Source organism: Chanos chanos, chromosome 11, assembly GCF_902362185.1.
Source record: "Chanos chanos chromosome 11, fChaCha1.1, whole genome shotgun sequence".
NCBI lineage: Eukaryota > Metazoa > Chordata > Actinopteri > Gonorynchiformes > Chanidae > Chanos > Chanos chanos.
This window is the reverse complement of record NC_044505.1, coordinates 11,431,568-11,456,788: the sequence shown is the minus strand read 5'-3', so window position 1 is coordinate 11,456,788 and position 25,221 is coordinate 11,431,568. Positions and strand designations below refer to the sequence as shown.

The 25,221-nt window shown below is 41.4% G+C and overlaps 1 protein-coding gene across 1 annotated transcript; it reads right to left on the bottom strand.

The window, feature by feature from the left end:
• Positions 1-1,127: 1,127 nt before the first annotated feature.
• Positions 1,128-18,424, bottom strand: tacr3a (tachykinin receptor 3a). The gene is made up of 5 exons (XM_030788317.1): positions 18,057-18,424; positions 14,317-14,505; positions 13,081-13,231; positions 3,002-3,198; positions 1,128-1,431 (listed from the first exon to the last, which is right to left on the bottom strand). The coding sequence occupies exons 1-5, from the start codon at positions 18,422-18,424 to the stop codon at positions 1,128-1,130; spliced, it is 1,209 nt and encodes a 402-aa protein (XP_030644177.1).
• Positions 18,425-25,221: the final 6,797 nt, after the last annotated feature.

Sequence of the window (25,221 nt, the reverse complement as noted above, 5' to 3'; positions counted from 1 at the left end):
AACTTTGTCTTCTCTTTTTTACGGACCTATAATTTAATATATGAATGGGGAATTGATTGCTAATGTTTCTCAACAACTGTCAGTCACGGATCTTTTTTTTTTTTTTTTTTTGGCTGTTTCGAATCGTCCGTTTCCTCTACGTGACTCGTTGAATTCGAAGACGCAAATCATTAAGCAGTGCGTGAGGTCTCAGTTCTGGGTACCTGTAGCTCAACTGTTCACTATGCACTACAGCACCCTGTCTGAGAGAGAAGAGTCTCAGAGAATTGTTTTTGACGGGAGAATCAGCAGGAGCCAAAGGCAGCAGCAGGATAATCCAAAAAGAACGACATAAACAACAACAACAACAAAAAAAAAAACATATTTCAAACACAACATCAAAGGAGATATGATAATGCTCTGACATTTATTAAACATAGAAAGGAGTATACTCGTACACTGCACTCATTCTCTCTCTCTCCCTCTCCCTCTCTCTCCCTCTCCTTCTCTCTCTCTCTCTCTCCCCTCTCTCTCCCTCTCTCTCTCTCTCTCTTGGTGTCTCTCTCTCTGTGTCTCTCTCTCTTGCTCTTGGCAAAACTGGCCTAATGAGGTGCTTTGACAGCTTTCATATCTGTAAGCAATTCTCACTTCATGTTTAAAGCCAGTAGTTTGTCACTGAATTTGTGATCATGAACATAGCCACAAGCAATGATTACATGGACCGGGTGAGATAAATATAGCTACAAGGGGTGATTATTGCAGCCAGCATAAAAATATGGATTTTTTACCACAAGCTATGACCATTAATCTGCTTCATATGTGCTGAGTAGGTTGAGTAGTGTGTCAGCATCGGGCCTACTGGAAAATCATCTAAAGCATTTCCATTCGTGCAGAGGCCAAACACACAACCCTTTGACTATACTTAACCGTATACTTGACTGTAATTATCTCAGCGTTTGAAACTTTAGAAGAAAAGATTAATGTATATCATAATATTGAATTCTAGCAGTTATGTCATTGCCAGCTCTGGTCACACATGGCTCTAACATAATATAGGTATGTATGCTTACTGAAGACACACTCACAGAATGTAAAACCAGTTCGGACGTTACATTGGCGCTGTCAGACCTCTCCCCCTGATTGGCTGCTTAGCTAAACTCCTCCTGTGTGGCGCAGGGGGCGGTGTAGGTGACGGCCCTGCTTTTGGTACCGTTCGCTCCAGAGCATCCGTTGTGTTGGACCTGACGGGTGAGGAGGGCCTTGCGGGCCTGGCCTGGGCGCCCGGAGTCGGACGGATCCATAGCCAAGACGCTGGTCTCCATGCGAGACAGGGTGCACATGCTGCTCTGACGGGCGCCGTGAAGGCGCGTGGCCCGCAGCTCCAGCTCCTCGTAGCTGGACAGCTGAACGAACGGGCACCAGCTGAAGGCCCGTTTGAACCCAGCCCGAAACCTGAGACCGGAACCGCACAAAAAGACAGACAGAGAGAGAGAGAGAAACAAATGGTGTTAGACCACACGTCAAATACTTTTCACTTTGGAGGAGTGATAGAGGAGGAAATAGAATGAGAGGATTGTACACCTACAGAAGTGTGTGCACAAAAGAGCACAATTATACATGCATAGAAAATAAACACAAAAAAATGTACACACCCATGCATATGTGCATATGTACATATGCATACATACAAGCACAGAACCACTCACGGTGTCTTTTTTTTTTGTTGTTGTTGTCTGTGTTGAATTTTGGAGATGAATGACATGAATACATGAAGGGTTAAAGAAGAAAAAAAAAACTATTCTCTTTCTAAGTAACTGTGACTTGGTTGGTAATTAGAACTGTGCCGTGAGGTTTCTTGCCTGCCTGGTGTAATTGAAAAGCTCCGTGTTCTTTAATAGACCAGGCTCCTTTTATCACCACCACTTAGAATGAACTCAAGGACTTATTCCAGGTATCGCTTACCGGAGCACAAAGTAACCCTCCTGGAAATACACGAGAAGGCCGCTCACAAGGAAACAACAGACGGTATGCATTGAGTCTCAAAACGTTTGCGACCACACACCTGGTCGTTGAGGGCGCGCTTCGTGTTTTTTCAAAGAACAAAAGGAAAAAAGATCCGGTTTTCTTATATACCCGGGCGTTATATGTCAAAACTCAATTCAAACTCGTTCAAAAATTAGCCATTAGAGCCTGAGCTGCTTCACTGCGAAATGATATCGACGAGGTTTTGTTTTGTTTTTTTTCTTCTTTTCTTTCTCTCCCTCTCTCTCTCTCGCGGAATAATCAAAGGCTCCTCTGAGGGCATTTTGCGGCCAATACAGGAGAATCCGCGACGCACTCCTCGGGTTGCCATGACAAGAGGCCTTCTCGTCAAAAACATCTTTTGTGTGGCGCCCTTGGGTTTCTCAGTACAGAAACAAGAACTCTTGATTGCTCAGATTACCCCCATATCATTCAAACTATTCAGTTTTTTCGTGGACTGATTAGGCATACACAAGGACCCGATGACGGAGGAAGGACACACAAGCTGATTTCCTGCATGGTCTCATGTCACCAGTCGCTGAATTCCAAGCATCTGGTAGATTTTCCTGAGGGGTATGCGCTGCCTTTCTAAGGAAATGAAGGCAATCTGTGCATTCAAAAATGAAACGAGAATGGTTACGCCAAATGCCTGAACGACTCAGGAGGCGTCCAGAAAATGGATCTGCTTCGTATTTTTGTAGACCGCTACTATCGCTTTCCCGCAGAAGTACGGCCGAACCTTGAGTGGGAGTGGAGCGAAAGTGGCGAGGCAGTGTCTGGTCAAGAGAGATTAGTTTTGTTTGTGTGTGTGTGTGTGTGTGTGTGTGTGTGTGTGTGTGTGTGAGTGAATGAGTGTGTATGTCTGTGTGTGTGTGTGTGTGTGTGTGTGTGTGTGTGTGTGTGAGTGTGTTTGTGTGTGTGTGTGTGTGTGTGGTGGGGTGTGTGGTAGGGTGGGGTGGGGTGGGGTGGGGGGTTCATAGATGCCTGACTCAGAACTTACCTACTGTTGAGGCAGCAGTAGATGATTGGATTATACATGGTGGAACTCATCGCGAGCCACATGACTGACAGATAGACCTGTTGGATGTAAATCCAACGGTTCAACTGCATATTGAATCCTGTGACCAAGAAGTACACATGGTACGGCAGCCAGCAGATAGCAAAGGTTACCACGACGATGATCATCATCTTCACGACCTAAGATGGAAAATAAAGGGAACAGTTGCATTTTTAACTGCATTTGACATATCACATTGCCTTGGGCAGTTCATTTCAAACAGAGCATCTCGGAACATGACTGACAAGAAGCAGACAAAGTCCGAGAGGGGAAAAAAAAACAAAACAAAAATAAACATAATTTACGAAATGACAGCCATTCCAAAACCAACAGCGTGAGAGTAGTTTATAGTGTCTTTCCGTGCTTGGTTATATTTTTCTGATAACGAGCTAGACGTCTTGTCAGCCTAAAGCCGTAAAAAAAAAAAAAAAAATCATACTGATAAACAACCCATGGGTAAAACAAAGTCAAATCATATAGCAGTGGGTGTTTGATCCAATCAGAGGCTAGGCTATGGTGAAAACAGGTCCAGACATGCTGAGTGTAAGGTATGTCATCAGCTGTCCCTGGCAATTCAACCCAACAAAAACATGATCGTTCTATACCCAAGTTCCCGCTCGTCCTTCATCCGCGTTCTTCATTCTCTCAGCCAAAGAAATCGATACAAAACCTGACAATAATGGTGGGGGTGGGTAGGGGAGGGGGGTAGGGAGGTGTGTCTGTTCGGGGGGGGGGGGGGGGGGGGGGGGGTTGGTGTGGGCTTTGATAGAATTGTGGCTTTGATTCTCCTCAAAGCCACAATTCTATCTCCTACAATGTATATGACATCTTTGTGAGTTTAAAAGGCCATGGAGAGATGACATGGTTATTCCCCATGGAGACCGAGTATATGGCTGGCTACAGCTCTTATGCTGATTACAGAGGCCTCCCGCCTCTGTAAGTAATTACATTGTACATGCTCTGCTAAACCACAGAGAGCGCGTGCAAGACCCTGACTGTGTCCTCCTCATTTGGAGAGCTTTCTTCAGGGGCTTCTCTGCTGTGATGTCTGACAGACTGGAGGACCGTACAATAGCTTGTCAAAGGACGTACTCAGTCAGCAATCTCAGGCGTGAACACGCGTCGCGAGAAGCCGTAGAGGGAAAAGAAAAATCCAAAAAAGGAAAAGCTGGGACTTCAAAATACGAAAATCAACTTGGGGGTTGTTCAGACATACATTCCCCGGGGGGAAATCGTCTAATAAGCAAGAGGTCTGCGATCGTTAGCGGTGTCGAGAGCATCCAAATAGTAAAGACACATGTTCCGTCTCTGATGTCGCCACATCTGTATGAATTATCAATGACTGCTTTTCATACATCATTGAAGAGCACGGCACAGTCAAAAAAACACATATTCCACTACCGAGTTTGAATATCAAAATGTAGCTTAGCGCAGCACGGTGAGAACGCTTTCGTTTTTACATTCTTAAACTTGGACGATATGGACGATAACCCTTTGACCGACACCGAGGACTTGCTTCACCTCACAAAATGCCGTCAGGAGCTTATAAATGGATTGGTAATTTGGTATTCTCATGAATGACTAGGTAATCAGAAGTCTCTTCTAACCTTCGCACAGGTTTGGCATTCCAGAGGTACTTGTGAAAGAGACAACATTGTTTTTCATGACAGCCAGAGCGACTCATCTTTAGCTTTAGCTCGAAGACATTTCTGACAGTTGGTGGAGAGAGGAGGGAAGGTAAACGACAGAAGGCTTTTATGGTTGCCACTCACACTCTCCCTGAAGTCTCTCCTGAACTCACCGTTTCTCACCTGATAAGTAGAAAGATAGAAGCTACACACACTGAGAGATGACAGCAACGCGTTGAGGCCTGACTCAGCCGAGTTCCAATCGGTTTTTGGTTTTTTTTCAGTTTTTTTTCTCTTTCTTCCTTTTTTCTTATCTCAACTCCTTTATTGATTCTGAGGTCCTATCCTCGTAGAAATAGAAACTTCCTTTTGTGGCTAGCCGATCGAATAACAAAAGGCTGATTTCGGTTAATAAAAGGGAAAAAAAAAAAGAAAAAAAAAAGAAAGATTGGAAAGGATTATTTTGAAGGTTAGACATGATCAAAGGATTTACTTTTTTACGTGGTGATAGAATCATTGGCCGTGTTGAGAGAGAAAGAGAAAGAGGCAGAGACTGAGAGGTAAAGAACAAAGGGAAAAAAAGAGGTGGGGGGGGTGGGCATTCTCATAACCTTGGTCAAAGCGTAGACAAAACAAAGCTAAAAAAAAAATCAACCTCAGCATCTGGCGTCTCAACTGTGAGTAAGTTACACGTCCGTTGAATTCTGGGAAGACTGTCCAGAACTTAAGTACAGTTAAGCATGTTTGTATTCGACACCCAGTCATGGTGTGAGTCAGAAAAAAGAACCAGTTATTTAATGCTGTGTAATAGATGGTCTATTCAGGGACAGCTCTGAAAGTGTAGCCTTGGGCAAAATCATTAAGAGAGGTCCGGCATATCGCGTACACACACACATACACACACACACACACACGGCGGCAGTGTATGAAAAGTGATAGGGGGCTCGTCCGTTTAAGTTAGCCTTACACGCTGGATGCGTCGCAAACCTGTTTATCTCAGTTTGATAACGCGCGCTAGTGGGAAACTCATATACGTCACGGATCCCACACAGACAGCGAAGTACAGATGCCTTGAGGGAAAAACAAAAAAATGACAACAACAACAACAACAATAACAGTACCCAAGGGTAGACAAGCCTTTACTGACAAAGCCACGCTAGTTTAAATAGCTTTCTGTGGAAACCGATCATTTGTTTAATTACATCACATTTTTAAAATGCTTAGCATCCCTTTGGGGGGGCGGAAAAGGCCAGGGTGTCGGAGCCGAAGGATGGACGACTGCGACCATTCCACTGCGGTTTAGAGTTGGTGATGCACAGCGATAGGTCAAAGCGACCCCCTCCCCCACCGCCCCCGTCCCCCGAGGTCAAGAGACTGTGTCCTTAAACAGAGTAAACACAGATGATCATTACTGAAACGTTGGATTCAGAGCCGGGTCCAAACCGATCTATTTAGAAAATAGCACAGCCTCCAGCTTAACGGCGCTCAGGAAAGCCGATATGGCTGGATAACTTTTGATATTTACACAGTCACAAGACAGCAAACAATTAGAACCTGTTTCTGAGTCTTTAAATGCCTCAGAATGGACAATGCCATTGTCCTTACAGCGCACTCAGGGCTGAGTTAACTTAGAAAGCTAATAACTGCAGCTACTTTACTTGTGCACAAAAATAAAATACACAGGCAAACAGTTTTCTGTTTGGGGGTAATCTACTAAGGATGAGACGTTGTATGAGGGTTTGTTTGTTTTTTTTTATCCACAAGTCGTTGACACTCCTACAGAAAAGCCCAAAAGTGCATAACGCGTTAATTTGAGTACTCACACACAAAAAAAAAATTCACACCATCAACCAACCTCTGTGTGCCATCTTCACAAATCAGCCCGTTTAATTTTTTTTTCTTTCTTTTTTTTCTGTTCCAGCTGTGCTCATGGTTCTGCAGATATTAAAATACCCTCAAAACTGTAGTCAGTCTACCCCTAAGGGTAGATGATTCTGCTCCAAATACTCCTCTCTGTAAGTGCTCTAAGCGATGTTTTAAAGCGATGTTACCTTGAGTGCGTCTTTGACCATGAAATCACTCGTAAAGGAACAGTCCTGGTTAAGCAGATTTAAGTTTTGATACTTAAGTTTGAAGATGAGCAGCAGAGATGGGTGGTGAGAGACTGGAAGAGTAGTGTGAGAGCAATGCCAAGGAGTCATCCTTTAAAAAAAACACAACAGAGAACCAAATCACAGAACTCGAGATTTTGCTCAGGGCAGATTGCAAAGGGTTCTTGGCTTAATTTATTAGTTTCACAGATTTTCTTTTCAGGCTTTGACCGAAGCCCAACCCGAAACATGCTTTCGGATCCCTCGGTTTAAACGAAAAAAAAGAAAGAAAGAAAGAAAGAGACTGGCCCAATTTTTATGCCCATCACGGTAACATCTAGATAAAACCCTACTCCCCTAACAGTTACAGCTTCCATGAAACATCTTTTTTTTATACAGTGTAATTAAAATGAGAAAATTAGTCTTCATACTCCGTCGCGCTGCAGGACGGTCGTAGACGTACCAAGTTTTTTTTTTTCTTCTGTCAGAGGAATGGAGAGCAAGAGTAATTGCAGGTAAATTCAAAGCTTGTTCTATAGATTATGCCATCTCAGCGTTTAACACCGCTCCTGATGATTTTAATCTACACATACACACGTAAAAGCTCGACTGCTGAGTTTGTAAGTAAAGGAATGAATGAACGAATGAATAAAGTCCCCGCACAAAAAAAAAAAAAAATAGATTTAAATAGACTGAAATAAACACGTAGCGCTCGGCCTATCAAGTGCTGTTCAAAGCCCACAAACTCACCAGTGCCAGAGGAAACCGGCTTTGGGAGCAGATACACAGACGAATGAAATGGAATGAAGGAATCGAGGACAGCGTGATGCTGTTGATTGCTGCTGGTAATAGATCATTGATTTCTTCATTCGACAGACACTGCTGAAAGAGTTTGGAGAGCTTATTTACACATGCCACCCAAAAAAAAAGGCCTAATAAAGATTTGAGGCTTGCAGAGAAAATTCACGTTATCCGTCTTAAAGCGACGGAGGGTTATACAAGGACGTGATTCAATCTCTACTCCTACAGCACAAAAGCAAGACTCTGACACAGGGCTTCAAAATCTTGCTTTTCTGCGTTTGGCCCTGTCAGAAGGTTTGCGTCTGAACTCAAAGCCTTCGATACAGAGTAACGTGTCAACACTGAAGCACATTCAGAAGAAGAGCCGTTTAAAAAAAAAAAAAAAAAAAACGCTGCCGAGTTCTCGTTACCTCGACACGTATCGGGGCTTTTCCACAACGCAGAGGTAACAGCTGCTCTGAGAAAGCTACATCTTCATTCCCTGCGTTTTTTTTTTTTTTTTTTCAAAAAAAAAGCAACGGACCACTTTGTTTCCCTCCACGTTAAAAGCGGCACTGCACTACAAAAGAGACCACAGAGGCCAAAAAAAAAAAAAAAAAGCAATTCTGTTAAAACAAAAACGTCAAGGCAATTCTTGTGGGAAGTTAGCAATAGCTTTTCTGCTACGAGTGCGATAGGGCCCTGGCGCGAGTGAGGTTCGGTGATTAGGACCTCAAAGGAATCCCCCAGTCTCTTGACGTTGTTACACACCAGCTGGTTCAAATGCTGTTAGAGCTTTATAGCTGGATAATGGTTATGTGTCTGTAGAGAGCGGGGAGTGAAAACAAACGAATAAATAAATTTGGGTTTTTAGGTTTTAAAAAAAAAAAAAAAAAGTTTAGTGGCAGAAAGTTATTGACGAAAAAAAAAAAAAAAAAGGCTGCCCGTTGCTTTCTGTAGAAAAATTTGTGACATGCAGAAACTTGATAGCTTCCGTCACGACGCATATTAATAAGGATGGCAGTTCTCTGCAAATGTTTAATGGATGTTGAATTATGCAGTAAAAGCCTTGAACCCCCCCCCCCCCCAGTGTGTTCCTTAGCGTAATCATTTCTTGAGTGTCTGTCACCGTGTACTCGGTTTAGCAGAAATTTCTGACAGGAGCTCTTCAGTGTTTTCAAGTGAATAGTTTATCACAGATATGTTAGCAGATATGCTTATCACAGCTAAGTTATAGTGTGTGTGTGTGTGTGTGCGCGTGTTTGTGTGTGTGTGTGCGTGTTTGTGTGTGTGTGTGCGTGTTTGTGTGTGTGTGTGCTCAAGATGGATGAAGAGATCTAACAACATCACCATAGACAAGACTATGAAGAGGTTAGAATAGTAGTAGATTGTACGTGCGTGCATATGACACTCCAAAACTAAGAACAAATCAAAATGGGATTATGTATGCACAGGGTAAGACTAATGAGACAGTTAACGTCACCTTTCTTTGGTTAAAGAATGTGTATCAACTCTATACTAACTCATATGACAGCGTCAATTCATGTGCTTTCAAAATAATCTGGAAAGTCCAACCACTTTTCCTGACATGGGATACTTCAGGTCTAAAAAAAAAAACTAGGCCCATTCATCATTCCTCCTTTTTCATTTGATTACCTTACGATAGCACGAGACGCATCTCTCTGTCTTTTCGTTCTTCCGTGCCTTCGCGCAATCTCTCCTGAGCTTTCAATCGATCATTTTTCAATTGGTTTTGAAAACCTCTTTTACTGAATCCCTCCATTTCTGTGTCTGTCCATTTCTAATGGATGCCCACTTCCTTTCTTATGCTGTCCTTTTTCCCCCCACCATACTCGTACAGGAAATGAAACTACATAAGACAGGTTGTGAAATTCTCTTGGTCAGTTTTTCAGTGGCTGTGTTTTGTTTTCATGAGCTCCGTCTAATGCTTGATTGAATCAAGTCATGTAGAATTAGCCTTCAAACGTTCTCATCCGGTTTTTAATTTCTCAACAATTATTAGTTGGGTCACTTTCATTACAGCCCACTGATTAGGGTAAAGATTTTCTGTTTTTTAAACCACATTGCTAAATCTTTAACCTTTGATCTGTTAAACCCAGGAAGCCATAGCAGAAATTGCCTTTGACAGAGGGAGGAGAGGGAGAGGGGAGAGAGAGGAAGAGAGAGAGAGAGAGAGTCAGTGGGTGAGAGAGAAAAAGTCAGTGAGTAAGTGAGAGACAGCAGTGAATGAGAGAGAGAGAGAGAGAGAGAGAGAGAGAGGGACGGAGGGAGTGAGAGAGAGGTTGGGGGGAGTGAGAGAGTGAGAGAGAGGGAGAGAGATGTGTGAGAGAGAGAGTGATGAGTGAGAGAGAGGGAGAGAGATGTGTGAGAAAGAGAGTGATGAGTGAGAGAGAGAGAGAGAGAGAGAAAGAGACAGACAGGGAACTTTCTGCGTATTTTATTCTATTTTTCCTATTATGTAAGAACCAACAGTTATCTGCCAAGCACATACAGAAATTCACACATATCTTGAATCCTTTACCAAGGCCCCATTTCCCAGCAAAACAAAATTAATAAATAAATAATATGCTTATTATGCATGGTACAGGGAGAGGGTATTCATTAATGTTGGCCCCAGGTGAGAGCAAAGACAGATTAACTTGTATTCAGAGACTGAATACCAATCAGAGGCTAATCTTCAGACATCGCTTCAGCCCTAACATAACCCTGGATCACTTTTGCCAGCCTCTGATTAGTAGCTTTGCAGAATTTTTAGAAGCTATGGTGAATCTGCGTAACGCAATCCCCTAACAAGAGCCGCTGAATTACTGAGCCGTTGAATCGATGAAACTTAAATCGTCTTGATAAGCGCAGAGCGGTTACTTAAAGCGTTCAGCTTATATTATGACTGGGCTGGTTTCCACTTTAAAAAAAAAAAAGAAGAAAAAAGCATCTGGTTCAAGAGGTAGAACAAAATATGGTTCCAAATATGGTCAAAGAGAGTGGAATTAAAGAAACAAATGCAGTTGTTTAGGCCTAGTGATGTGTAATTCATACAGCCATAGAAACAAGTGGAGCCGGATTGTTCTAGAGGCCATAAGCTCTGGGTATCACTAAGCCAATTAGGTTTACTGGCTTATTTCTTTGGTTTTGTGTTGTTGTTTTTTTTTTTTTTTTTTGAAATAAATAAAAAAATAAAAAGGGATGAAAATAACCCAATGAGTCGCTTTTAATGCAAAAACAAATCCACCTGTCGAGTCCCAATGTTAGAAAAAAAAATGCAGTAACGCAAATGGTCACTTCACAAAAGAAATATTCTGTATCATCGCTACCTACATATAGCTCCTCAAGGTTTACAAATCTCCAGACTACAGTATAGAGCAGTCAGAAACTCATCATCTACCTTTCACCTACTGTCTCTCTCAAAAGGGATCTGACTACCTTCGCCCCTCTGAGGTAAACGGGAACACGGTCGAGGACGATTTTTCAAAGGGCTTGAAGACGTTCCTCTGACTGAAAGCCCCTTAATTGCCCCCCGGCGTGATAAGAAGGGTTATCGTGATGGCCAAGCTAACTGGTTCCTAATGGAGGAACGGGAGTACGGTCTTTTCAGCTCAATGAGAGGGAAAGAAACAAGATGAGCTTCGGATCGACCAAAAGCCACTTCAATTCTCACCGACATAATGAAAGACATTACTTTTCTATCTCGAGCGCTCAGACGGGACAGATGGGCATTGACTGCGAATTGAAATATGTAGAGAATGGAGCGCATTGAACGCGCCAGACGTTTTATTACAGTTCAAAGGCCGTAACTGCTCAGTCAAAATAAACTTTCACGGCGGAACGGGAAGATGTCCGTTAAGGCAAAACGGACTTGAGTTCGGCAACGTGTCACTCAGTCAGTCAGTCAGTCAGTCAGTCATTCACTTAGTAATGCAGTCAGGCAGTTGACAGGGGGATCCCTGTTTTTTACACAACGACAATAAAATGTGAGAAAGGAGTGTTTTGAGCATAAAAATGAAATGTGAGTGTTTCGATTACGCTAAGGGTTTTGAAGATGAGCGGCTTAAACAAGGGTTCGTTAAAGCAATTTGTTGCTCGTACCTTACGGTGCAGTTCCACTGCTCCCTGTTCAACGTCATTGTATGCAATGAAAAAGTAATATAATTCTTCTATGTGAACGAAGGCAGGTGGCCACGATTGCTCGATAAAAAGACTGTTTTGTCAATTTTTCATTCTCTTTTAAATTACTATTGTTGCTATTGACTGAGGGTGTGAAAGTATTTTTTTTTTACAGCGAATACCCAATTTGTGGACAAAAAAAAAGTCTGGAACAACATCTGCTAACTGCACTTCGGTAGCTACATGAGTGGTCTGTAGAATGTCTTCTCACGTTACCTGTTGGGAGTGATGTTGTCAAAAGTAAATTTGATGAGAGAAAGAAAGAAAGAAAGACAGAAAAAGAAAGGGAGAAGACTGTTTCATTCACACTGTGGCTATATGTTCTGACTGTTCACACACAAACACAGAGGGATTGGGTACTCTGTAACCAAATGGCATCTCTAACTAAAAAAACAAACCTAGAAAGATTAGGCTACTCCAGGAAGATGACAGAGTGAGATGGAGGCTATTGTGAAGGACAGAAAAAAAATGAGTCTCTCTCTCTCTCTCTCTCTCCCCTTCATTTCTTCCTCTCCTATCTTCTTTCCGCTCTCTCCTCTCTGGCCCTTTGCTGAAGTAGTCAGTGCTGAGCTTAAGGAGCTTCTCTCGTCTCTTATTGATTCTCCTCCAGTCCTCTCATTCTTTGTATCCGCTACACTTTCCTTCCCATTTCCCCCTGCAGGGTCCCACTTAAGAGTCCAGGGGAAGCCTAAGCCACTCAGACCCTGAGCTGGAGCCACAGAACTTTTGAATCACTGTTGTGATTGCAGTCCCTGGATACTCCAGAGCTGGAGCTGATTTCTTACCAAGATCATAAAGTCGGGGGGTGGAGGGGGTGGGGGGGGGTGGGAACCGGTGAGACAAAAACTGGCACAATTTGGAACACAACTGAGTCGGTTGGGAGTTTGGTGTCAGACAGTGAACGAAAGACTACGGTTTCCAAACGACCCGTGATAGGAAATGAAATTCAGTTCGAAAACAAAAATCATTTCCACTATTGTGTATGTCTGTTATAACTGAAAAAAAAGACCCAGAAGGCTTGGACAGTTATCGTGTGTTGAGAAATGGATCTTGGTGTCATTTTCCTAGTGGCCATTTTCTGGAGGAGGAAAAATGTGAAGTATTCAATTTTTACAATTGTATTTTTTTTTTCGTTGGTTTTTTTTTTTGCCAGTTTGGATTAATCAAACCCTAAATTATCCCAAGGTCCGTATGTCCGCCTTTATTCCGTTTGAGATTTATGCCCCTGTCTAACATGTTTTTTCAGGATGTGAATAAGAAAGAATCAGCTCATTTCCACGGTTTGGGGCTATTATTAGACTAATTGAACTCTCTCTCTCTCTGCAGTGTTTTGACAGCTTACTTTCCGCTTGGCGCGGAGTTGGCCGTGGTAATTGTCTGATGAGTCTCCTGGGATCTCGCCTCCCCACAGCGTCACTCCGACTATGGTGTAGGTGATGCCCATCACCACTAGGGGCAGTAAATACACCAACACAGCCACTATGATATGGTACCTGTGCAGAGAAGAAAAAAATACAGGCTGTAAATTTCCATCAGTTTCCTGTCACTTTAGTCGACTGCTGAAAATACCTCAGGTTCAAGTCTCTGAACACAGTTTAACAACTTGTCTGCATTGGGTGTGTTTTTTAGCCTTAAAATTGACGTTACAGAATAACTCTGGATATACACTGCCTGGCCAAAGAAAAATTTGCCATTTGGATTTGGTGCCTCTGGAGGCAGTGTTATGATCCGGGGATCCTTCAGTTGGTCAGATGTAGGCTCAATAATGTTATGTGGCAATAAAATGAAGTCAGCTGAGTACCTGAATGCACTGAATGACCAGGTTATCCCATTAGTGGATTTTGTCTTCCCTGATGGCACGGGCATATTCCAGGACGACAATGCCAAGATTCATCTAGCTCAAATTGTGAAAGAGTGGTTCAGGGAGCATGAGGAATCATTTTCACACATGAATTGGCCACCGCAGAGTCCTGACCTTAACCCCATTGAAAGTCTTTTGGGACGCGCTGGAGAAGACTTTGCAGGGTGGTTCGACTCTCCCGTCGTCAACAAGATCTCGACCAGAAATGAATGCAACACTGGACGGAAATAAATGTTGCGACGCTGCATAAGGTTGTCGAAAATGATGCCACAGCGGACACGCGCCGTAACCAAAGCTAAAGGCGGTCCTACGAAATATCAGACTTTTTTCTTTGGCCAGGCAGTGTAATTATTCATGTCTAAAAAGGAGACAGTGGTCTGGCAGGTGGATTCAACAGAATGTTAGGGTCAAATAAAACCACCCAAATCTGAATCACTCAAATTACTACTCAGTTAACTAGTACAAAGGCAAGACAAGTGCAATTTCTTTTCCAGTCATTCCCCTTAGATAAACAGTGTAATTACAAATAATTGTGTGTTCACTCATTTATTAATGAAGAGCTGCGCTCAGTTATTATACGTACCACAGTAACTATACGTACCACGGTATAAGTACCACAGACCCTAAGTGAATCAAATTGATATTTAAACATTCATTCATTATAATGCCAATCTGTGAAAGCCACTGGGACAGCGAATGACACTAATGATCTCTCACCTGATCGGGTCCTTTTCAGAGCGGGGCCAGGCCACATAGCAAATGGTCCGGGTGCGAAGTTCTTTGGTGGTGGAGTAGTAGCAAAGCGGGAAAGCCAACACCACAGCCATCACCCACACACACACTATCACCACTTTAGTGGCTGTGGCTGATAATCTGGGCTTCAGAGGATGAATTATGGCCATGTACCTACACAAGGCACAGACACACACACACAGACACACACACACACACACACACAAACACACGAGTATCGCTACAGTCAGGATATTACACAACAGTGCATGAACAGCACTTCAAAATTAGACACACAACATAGAAACAAGTCACTATACAGCTGTACAACTGACTTGTTCTCATTCGCGTGAGAAAAGCTTTTCTTGAAATACGAGGCTGTGGTCTTTGTTTAACATCTCTGGCATTGCTTGACGGCACTCAGACACAGCAAGTTCCTGTCATTAATCAGACCGCCAAAGCAATGTACGGACAACCACTGGGGAATAGACTCTATTGGTTAGTCTAGTACAGACACTCTATTGGTTAGTCTAGTACAGAGGATACGGGGGTAAATTACGCACGTGAACCGAAAGCTGCCGATACAAAATGACCGTTGTGGATCATCTCTGTGGCTGCCCATTCGAGAGAGCCCTTCACAGTGGGCAAGGCAAATGAGAGGGAACAGAAATTAAAACTGCTTCGCCTGAAATGCTAATATCCTCGAAGAGTGATGGCGTGGAGTTTCTAATCTCTCAGGTCTAATCAGAGAAATCTTAAGAGAACAATCTATCATGACGGCAGAGATAAATGTTTTCCCCTCGGTTGCCTCTTAATGGCTGTGCATTTTGCCTTATTGAGACCCTTATTTTTACAAGCACTACCTACCAGTAATGACTGAGTAATGAGCTCTGGTTTAGAGTCCCCTTTTGCGGGGCGGAGAGCAATTTGCCACTCCAGACGAATACTCTCCACTCCGTGACAAGTTACTTAGTCACAAACCCAGCTAAAAGAGTAACTCAAGAACACTGGGTAGATTCTTCTAGAGTAAATCTTCTAACAAACAACTGCAGAGAAATTCTAGAGAAATTCTAGAGAGGACTCCATCAGACAAGTAATTGGAAATATTTGGCACAAAATGCCTTTTTCTTTTTCTTTTTTATCTTAATGTGCAATCTCTTAAGTCTCAAAAGCTCTGGAAATCCAACACCGAAGAGGCACTGTTATGTCCCTGGACTGTTTTACTCTACAAAATTTTTAGAGAAACTGCCACTGAAAACTGTGTCATAGCATTTTCAAATGATCTCACCCAGGGACCATCACTAATGGAAAGATGCTACATAGTCCATTAAGTCCCAGACAGACACATGGAGATGTCCAGCATAATTTTTCCGACAAACGTCTACGTTAAACTACTGTGAGAGACCACTCATGCTCTTGGCAGACATCTAAAATAAATGTAAAGCGTTTTCTCTCTTGTACGCTCAGTGTAATCTTACACAAATACGTCACCAAACGGTTTGTTTAAAAATTCAGAAGCCTCCTTGAAGAAGCCTGGAGCTTTCGAATGAATGTTTTCCCCCCCTCAGCAGGAGGCATAACACCAGCAATGAAACCAGTCAGTGATGGAAAAAAAAAAAGGATGGACGTGTTTCATTTCCAATGCATTAACATCAAATACGTCTCTATGATTACTGCATTTTAAATATTCGAGCTGTCACAACCATCAACTAACAAGTGTTGTCAACGCAAATTTGAATTCATGCCGATTCTCTGTGCGTTTGGCTTCACACGCACACAAGCCTGCTCTCTTGCTCTCTTTCTCTCCCTCTTGCTCTCTCACTCGCTCTCTTCCTCTCTTCTTCTCTCTCTAATTCACTCTCTGTCTCTCTCTCTCTCTGTCTCTCTCTCTCTCCTATTCATATGACATCACAATTACAACAATAGCTTGGTCTCTCTATTTAGATGTCACCCCCAACTCTCATTTCAGGAAAGAGAAAAACCAAAGCACCGTCCAGACTTAAAACAGAAGACACTTCTAGTCAAACATGAAAACCTCAATATCCCTTGAAGGGTGCTACTTCCAGTGTTGAAAATATCAAAGTCAAGCGAGATCAAAATTAAGTTTTATATGGTTCCTTTTGATGATGAAATCAAGTGGACCATCTCGTTAAACGCAAATCCCGTCTGCACGAGCCGCAAAGATTGACGCAGGTATGGGGGCCACTGAACAGTTCCCTCAGGAATAAAACCTACTTAAGCACAGATGGATTCCTGTGGTGTCGGCAGGCATGTGGTGATAACCATACGTTCCCTCCATTTGACTATTACTACCTTTATGGCATATGAGAGCCCAGCATTCAGATAGCGTCTGTCAGGACTTGGGTCTTCTTGCTTGAGAGAGTGATCATACCATTAAGCAAGTCACCAGAGGCATAGCAAACAACCTGAGCCGAAGGCAAAAAAAAAAAAACAACAAAAAGACAAAAGACCGTCCTAAGGTTTGGAGTCCACATTCATTCAAAACATCTCAAATAGTAACGTCCATTTAACACAAAGCAAATGTCCCCTTATCTATAAGATCGTTCTCATAGTCAAATGGTGAACAGGCTGTATACCGTCGTGAGCATGGTTAACTTGGGTTTCCTGAACGTATACGTGCATTTTAAAAGGATCTTCATAAATGAATTGCTCTTCAAAAGCCATTACTATTGGTCTAACTTGTCCGAGGTTACTGATTAGAGGTCGATTTAATATCTTAATGCCTTGGAGTTAAGGTTGTGGTTATTCAAACTGAGCTGTAGGATTTTTTTTCCCCCTTTGCTTTCTAATGAGAGTACACTGGGAGGCTGGGAAGAGAAGAGGGAAAGGGTATGATTGACGTTAGATCAGTCTGACATCTGGCAGTGCATAGGAGGCAAAATTAAGTATCAAAGCAACATGTCACGTACATATTTCTCTACATTGGTTTGAGAATAAGTCCTAGTTTACAGTCTGTTATTCAGTGATGGAGAGAGGGCTGCTCTTCGGTGGGGTGGGCCACTCGTCTGACACCCTGCGGACTGACCAGACCAAGTGATACCTCGTCTGTCGAGGCACCATTTAGAATCGTTAACCAAACTGACTGTTTGTTGAGGCTTGCTTAATGAAGGAAAACGTTCACTGGCCCATATTTAATGACCATGTTCAGTTTTTTTTCTGGTTCAATTGGCATAGGAAACGTTTTACTGCTTGGGAAGTTAACAGGATTTCGACAACCATTGACGTATCGAAGAGAATTCCGTCGTTACAATAAATGTGTCCTCCTTTCCGTAGTGACATCCAGTGGCGATGCTGTAAATAAAGTCATTAAAGTTTGAAAATGAACGATAGTTTGGGGCGCATTCAAATGTTCGACAGACTACGAATCAGAATAAATTAGGCTTTTTCTGTTAGTCTGGCTGACAAACAACTACGAAACTGACGGTACGCAAAGACTAAATGCTGTCAACAACTTGAAAGGTATTTGTTTTATGCGTATTTTGCACGCTGCAAAGTTTCGATCTGAGTATGTTCATTACAGTGACAGAGAGAATAAACAGAGACGATGCTACAAAAGTCTGTCACTTGTGCTTGTAGCCTGGTGATGTTTAAGCACAGACATAAAACAACAGATGCGTGTTTGATGAGTCGAGATCGCTTCATCATCATTATCATCATCATCATCATAATCTTATTATTATTATTACTATTATGTGTATGCCTACCTGTCAACGGCTATGGCAGTCATGGAATAGATGCTGGCAAACACAGAGGTGACAGGGAAAAAGTTGTGAAATTTGCAGTAGGATTCTCCGAAATACCAGTCAGCATTAGTCGCATAGATAAAATTAATCAGAGTATTAAAGGCGGCCATTGAGGCGTCAGAGAATGCCAAATTAAGGAGGAAATAATTTGTTACTGTTCGCATTCGCTTGTGTGCCAGGATGATCCATATCACGATCAAATTTCCAAATACTGCAACAGCCAGAATGGCGCTATACGCGACCGACCACAGAGCAACTCGCCACGCAGGTTGAACAAACTGGTTTGTAAAGTTCCCAGTCAGGTTAGATCCATTCTGCGACTGTTCCATTGTAGATCTATCCCCAGCTTCAAAATAAATTAAAAAAAAAAAACTACGTATGGCAGTTCTGAGAGTGGATCATGCGTAGACTAATAAGAGATCTGCTTCGAAGCGTGCAGATCCGTTACCAGATCACGTTCGTGGCAAGTCCGCTGAACCGTTACAGGAAAAAATGTATCAGAATGAGCAAACGTTTGAGTGCATTACACGAACAAAAATTGACGAACAGATACAGTTTCGCGCGAGAAAAAGTAAAGCACAAGTTCCAGTACACACACACACACACGAGGTCTTCTTGCACTCCTGTTGAATGCAACCACTGGAGCGCCGCGCCAACTAGATTTTCAGAGGGATGCGCACTGTGACGCACCGCCGTAACCTTTGTTACAGACGAAAGAGGGGAGTCGATTGATTCACTCTGCTAAGTTAAAACACTGTCAAGGACAAATGGGTTGGCCGTGAAGCCAATACGATTTGATCAATAAGCGCCAGTACATTCAAAAATTCGTTTTCACAGGGATAGAAACCACTTAAACTGACAGTTAATGTTAGGAGCACGTTAAAGAGGCTACCATGAGTAGGAACAATCGTTTCATGTCACAAAAAAAAACAATTTTGTAAATGACATAAAAAAATATAGTCAGCTATGCAGGGAGAGTCAATATGCAACGGGTTTTCAGTGCCACCTGTTACCATAGCGGCAATACGGACCTTGCCTAAAGGAGGAGGCATTCTTTTAGGGGAACATTCTTTTATTGGGGAAAACGTTACCTGTCGTTGAATGAATGGACTTCAGGGCGTGTATTTTCACTATGATACTTATCAAACGATTTTCATGCATCTGTCTTCACATTCACCTGAGAAACTATTCATTAACAGCAGAATACATGTCCTGTAAGCACGAGAAGATTAATTAATGATACAATGCACAAGACACATCAAACAATGCATCTTACGCACATCATATCTATTTCATATAGCCTGATCGTCTATATGCCCCATGGCGATATAGAAACATCTGTTAGAGATCGTAATTTGCATATCTTTCAAACTCAAAAGGTTGAAAGAAAACGCAACTGTCGGATTAAATTTACCTCAGAAAAAGTGAGGTACCAGCGGCGAATGTCTTGTTACGATTAAACTGAGATATGATTAATGTCGCGTTCTTTAATGTTGCTTTTGAGGTTTAAGGAGCCGTTACAATGAAATAAGAGAAGATCCAGAGGGAATAACAGGAGACAGTTTCGCAACAGAAACAAGTAGCTTCAATACAACCCCAACTCTTTTCCCTTAGAACATGGCTACACTCACCGATACACTCACTCATAAATTGACACGGAAATTAAAGGCTAATGTAAGTTCAGAGGAAAGGTGTCAGTTCTCTTGCTTTTGCTCCTCTATGATGTTGATTGAAATTCAGCGCATACATACATGAAACCGCGGTATACCCTTAAGGGAAAGTGAAAATGTGTCAGTACCAGCACCGCTTCGTATGTTCACGGTTCGTTTTCAATCCATAAGGAATATGGATGCGGCTGAGCATATTTAATGATAACTGGAAAATAGAGTTTTATAAGCTGCATTCTTCATATCATAGCGTTCCCCTGGTGAATAGGGTGTTTTTTTTCCTCACAGTAAAAAAATCCCCACAGAATAAAAAAAAGATGCACACTCAATACGAGGCAAATAAATTTCGTACATCATGCTTATGAGGCAGGCATTGTGCAACAAACACGTATGAGAAAAGGAATGTACACTGATGTTACGGAGATAACTGAATAAATGCAAACCTGCAGAAGAGCTTATTCAGAGCTTACATTAACAATTTAATGCCACCGGTCACAATAGTGGCTATACAAAAAACATCAGTTATACGGCTCAAAAAATGTTACTGAATGATGTATCAATGCATTTCCAGCAAATATTGAAGTAATAAAGGGTCTCAGTTAAATATGTGAAGTGTCACATATTTAGTGTAAATTGTCACATGACCAGAGCTGTTTACCTCCCGGTTCCACCATGAGAAGAGGGTTTTGGCATCAAAGCTTCCAAACAAAAGTTATTAAAGTGCATTAATACAAAGGTAGGACAAAGATTTATGGTGCACATCATCTTTAAGGTGTCTCGTATTGATATATGAATTTGCAATTGTTCAACTTTGTTTAGTGTGGTCATAAAATGAGTAAACACGTTGACGGCAACAGTAGTGATGGGAGGGTTAACATAGCCCATCTACAGTAAGTATACACATACTTATACACCTACATAGTTCTTGTTGTACCTAACTTTCTACTCTGTTCTTCTTTTAGTTTCACTTGGAGTCAAGTTCTGGATATGCTGGATCCAGGTGACCACCCAGAGAAGGCATGTAACACTGCATAGGTATCAGTAACATCAGTAATGTCAGTAGGTTTCTATCAATAGTGTCAGTAATGTCAGTACTATCAGTGGTACCAGTGATATCAGCAATGTCGGTAATACCAGTCATGTTAGTAATATCAGTAATGTCAGTAATGTCAGTAGTGTCAGTAATATTAGTAATATCAGTAATATAAGTATCAGTAATATAAGTAGGTGTCAGTAATATCAGCAATGCCAGTAATATCAGTGATGTCAGTAATATCAGTAATATTGGTAGGTATCAATAATGTCAGAAATATCTGCAACATCAGTAATATCAGTAAGTGTCAGTAACCTCAGTAATATCACTAGGTGACAGTAATGTCAGTAACATCAGTAATATCAGCATTGTCCGTAATATCAGTAGGTGTCAGTAATAGCAGTGGTGTCAGTGATGTCAGTAATATCAGTGGTGTCAGTAATATCAGTAGCTGTCAGTAATATCAACATTCTCAGTAATGTCAGTAGGTTCCAGCAATATCCCCCACTAGGGCTGGACAGAATATCATAAATATTGATATATTCAATACTATTTTATAGAAGATATAAGAAATTACCATATTCGTAATGTCGGATATGCGTAATATTGGCTACGCAGGTTACCATCTAAGTGCATTTTAAACTGATTGCATTTTTACAGGAAGGAACAGTGCAGCTCTCTCGCTCTCTCTCTCTCTCTCTCTCTCTCTCGCTCTCTCTCTCTCGCTAATTGGTGCGCACGTGCACACACACACCACTGTCACCACGCCTGCCTATTGTTGTCGGTGTATGTCACTGTAGCACTTTCCCACACTCAGGCCTACCTCAGTGATAACTGATAAGTCAGAAAACAATGGAGGAAAAACGAAGCCAATGGCAAAGATTTAGTGGAAATGGTTCGGTTTCCGGAGAGAAAAGGTGGCAAGAAATAACAGCTGCAGTGGCGTGCCACCTGGCAAAAGACGTGGTCCCCATCAGCACAACGGAGAAGGAGGGGGGCGCGAGAGGTTACTTAAAACTATTGACCCCCCAAGTACGAGCTTCCTGACCGTAAATACTTTGAGAAGCAGGCACTGCCTACATGCTGTACAATGAGGTTCGAGCTTATCTCATGCTACGTACCTCTCAACAGCCACAGATTTGTGGTCAAGCAGAACGTGCGAGCCATACAGAAGTCTTACCGTACATTTAATCGAGGACTGGAAGCTAAAAAGTTACTGCCCGCAATTAAATACCGATACTTTAACATTATACTTTGCTAAGGTTTTCATCATGTCGTATCTTATACCGCCATTTCTCTTAAGCTTATCGAGATATGGGTTTTTAGCCATATCACCCAGGCCTATCCCTGCCTCTGGGTGAGGTTTAACTGCTGTGTGAGAGTTTTGGGCTGAAAAAAACAAAAAAAGAAAAATGCAAAAGTCAATAAAGGGTGAAGAGAAGCAGTGCAACGGACTGTAGGAAGAAAAGAAAAGTCGACGAAACGAAAAAAGACCATCAGAAAAGACTGAAATGTTTTTGGAAAAGAAGGTCAGTTGATTCAAGACATAATGTAGGATCCAGCATATCCAGAACTTGACTCCAAGTGAAACTAAAATAAAGAGCAGAGTAGAAAGTTAGGTAGAAAAAGAACTATGTATGTGTATAAGTATGTGTATACCTAGATGCACTGTGCCGACCATAAAACACACTTTTTCACCCACATTTCCATGAACATTTCAAAAAATAACGACCGATTATTACAAAAGGTTGTTCGTGATACATGATTTTGATATTTTCATGCCTGGAAGTTTGGGAATAAATGGGTTTTAATCAATTGATTCATTTATTGAAAAAAAACCAACAAGATCTCCATTTATGATTCATACCTCATGAATTGTTCTTCCATTTAGGCTACCTATCAGTTAAGCATTTAGCCAGAAAGAAGTGATGTGAAATCTAATATGGTTTTCAGTGTAATCTATTCACTCCACCTCAAAAGCAAACAGACATTGCAATGGTGAAAAATGTATAAAACTGTATTACACTGTGTACTTTTCTGGTGTATTATCCCCAGATAATGGGCATCAGCAGAGACTGTGCCTATTGCGTATTCAGGAGTCATTGACCTCAATTTGTATTGACAGTAGGTGAAGATGGCGTTTTGACATATTCAAGATTAGTGTTGAAATCTCTTACAAAGCTCAAGGGATCTTTTTAATACAGCTTACTTAACAGTTAATTTTCAAAAACTATGTTAGTCAGCTAAGCAGCTGTTTATGTTTAAGTTTAGTCTAACCATAAAAGGGATGATGAAAACTGTGTGCAAAGCTAATTTGTCATTCTTGTGGTTAAAACCCAAATAAACAAGGATTCAGTGAAAACAGCCTATTCATCAGCACTTTAGTGAGCTCTCTCATCACAAGGACAATGTTACTGAAATATCCTCTCTAATGTTTACCAGACTGTAATGAATGGGGCTCTTGAATCCATTTGTGGAGACAGGCAGTTCATTATCACAAAATGTATTCTAAAAAAACCCAAAACACAAACCAAGGATGAAGTCAGCAGAACAGGCAGAAGGTCCGGTAAAGTCAGATGAGAATGAATACCAAAAATGAAAAATCAAAATCGCTAGATAAAATTCAAAAGATCCTGGTAGGCATGTGAGGCAGCATAGCAGAATTACCAATACCTTACAAAGAATCAACAGCAAGAAAGTCCTATTTATGTAGAGCCAGGTAATCGGGTCAGTGAGGTGCAGGTGAGACTAGTAACCACGGGAGGCGGAGCATAGCTTGGAGTGACTGACATGTGAGTTGACTAGAGGCACATGTGACAAAAACTAGAGAAATTGCTTTGTGGCTGTTCCATCGCGTTGAATGCGTTCCATTTTGTAAGTTGCTCTGTGAAAACGTGAACAGGCCTATAATGTAATACAGAAAGTTTGAATATTTAAAAGGTCCTTCAAACGCTGCTTAAGGACTGATCTGTTTCATTCCAACCGTATCTTTAAGTAAAGAAACTTATACGCCTGTTGCAGAAGAATAATTCAAGTAAAACCTCTCTTTGTTGGTATGCTAAAAACTGATGTTGCAGTTTTTTTGGTTTTTTTTTTTTTCTTTTTAGAAAATGAGGTGTACTTGGGGTAGTTGATCTTTGTCTGAAAGATCAGTTTGCTGCCAAGTTTCGATTTCTTGGCAGGCTGAACCAGACTTTTGGCCAGGACATTATATTTTCTTCATGATTCCAATAGCCTTAACAACAGCTCTAAGACCATCAGATGCAAAACAGCCCCATAGCGTCAAGAATATTGTTCTTCTGCTACCAAATGCACTACTGATGTGTGTGTGTGTGTGTGAGGGGGGGGGGTCTATTTTTGCAGGACCCAATATGGTATTCCAGTGCTCTTCAACAAATTTTAGCTGATTCTATGTCTTGATTGCACTGAGCAGAATTTTTGGTTTGTTTTTCTTACAAACAGTCCTGTGAGTAAAGGGCCTGCTTTGATGTTTTACAAATCCGACACAGCCAAGTTTTGCCACCTGATGTCCAACTGCTGGCCTTTGATATTTCTTTGTATGGAGTCAAAATTGTCTTGTATCATATTCCAAACCAGATTATGAATTAAAATAGTCTTATAAAACAGGTGGTAAATATTGATATGAAGACATCGATATTCTACATATTTTTTGCGACAAAAAGTCACGAGAAGTTAAGGCTAGAATTTAGATTAACTTTAGGGATAGTAACCCTACGGAAAATTATTTTAGGGAAAATCATTTTCCACATGACTCCTTGAGTGGCATTCCATATGAATATGAAATGAATGTGTCTGAATTTGTAAGCTGAATGATGATAGTTTTCCAAGTGTCAATATCTGATAGCTTTTTCATGAAGTCAGTTGGCTTAATACTGATTAATTATAAAACTTATTAATGGAAAATTATGGATTTGGCTATTTATTCATTTTTTAAACCCAAACTTTGGCCTTATTTGTGATGATAAGCAATTCTAAGACATCTAGTACTGATACTAGTGATTTCCCCCAGTGATTAATTAAAAAAACAATTTTATTTTTCTCTGAGCTCTGTTTTTATAAAGAAATGAAGCAGGTTGTGATGAATAATATGCTGTGATGGATATGTAGGCTTTGTGTTGTACACTTATTTTGTTCTACTTTAATCGAACGCCTACAAGGTGTTCTCTTCACACAAGTAATCTCCAGAAACAGAAAGATTTTTCAACATTTCTGAGAAACAAGTTCAAACCTTGCAGTGTTGTTGTCAGTCTCCTTTTTTTTCCGATTCTAGGAAACATCACTTCAGCATGAAAAAGAAACATTCCCTGATGTCTGTTGTGAAAGCCCTTAGACCTGTTCCTAAATTTGATAAATACTAGTTATGCAATATTGTCAGTGTCAATTCCAAATTACTTCCCACTAATCC

Coding starts and splice junctions, on each gene's coding strand:
- tacr3a (XM_030788317.1), bottom strand. CDS start 18,424: ATGGAACAGTCGCAGAATGGATCTAACCTGACTGGGAACTTTACAAAC. Junction 14,506..18,056: donor ACTGCCATAGCCGTTGACAG/GTAGGCATACAC, acceptor TGCCTTGTGTAG/GTACATGGCCATAATTCATC. Junction 13,232..14,316: donor TCTGAAAAGGACCCGATCAG/GTGAGAGATCAT, acceptor TTCTCTGCACAG/GTACCATATCATAGTGGCTG.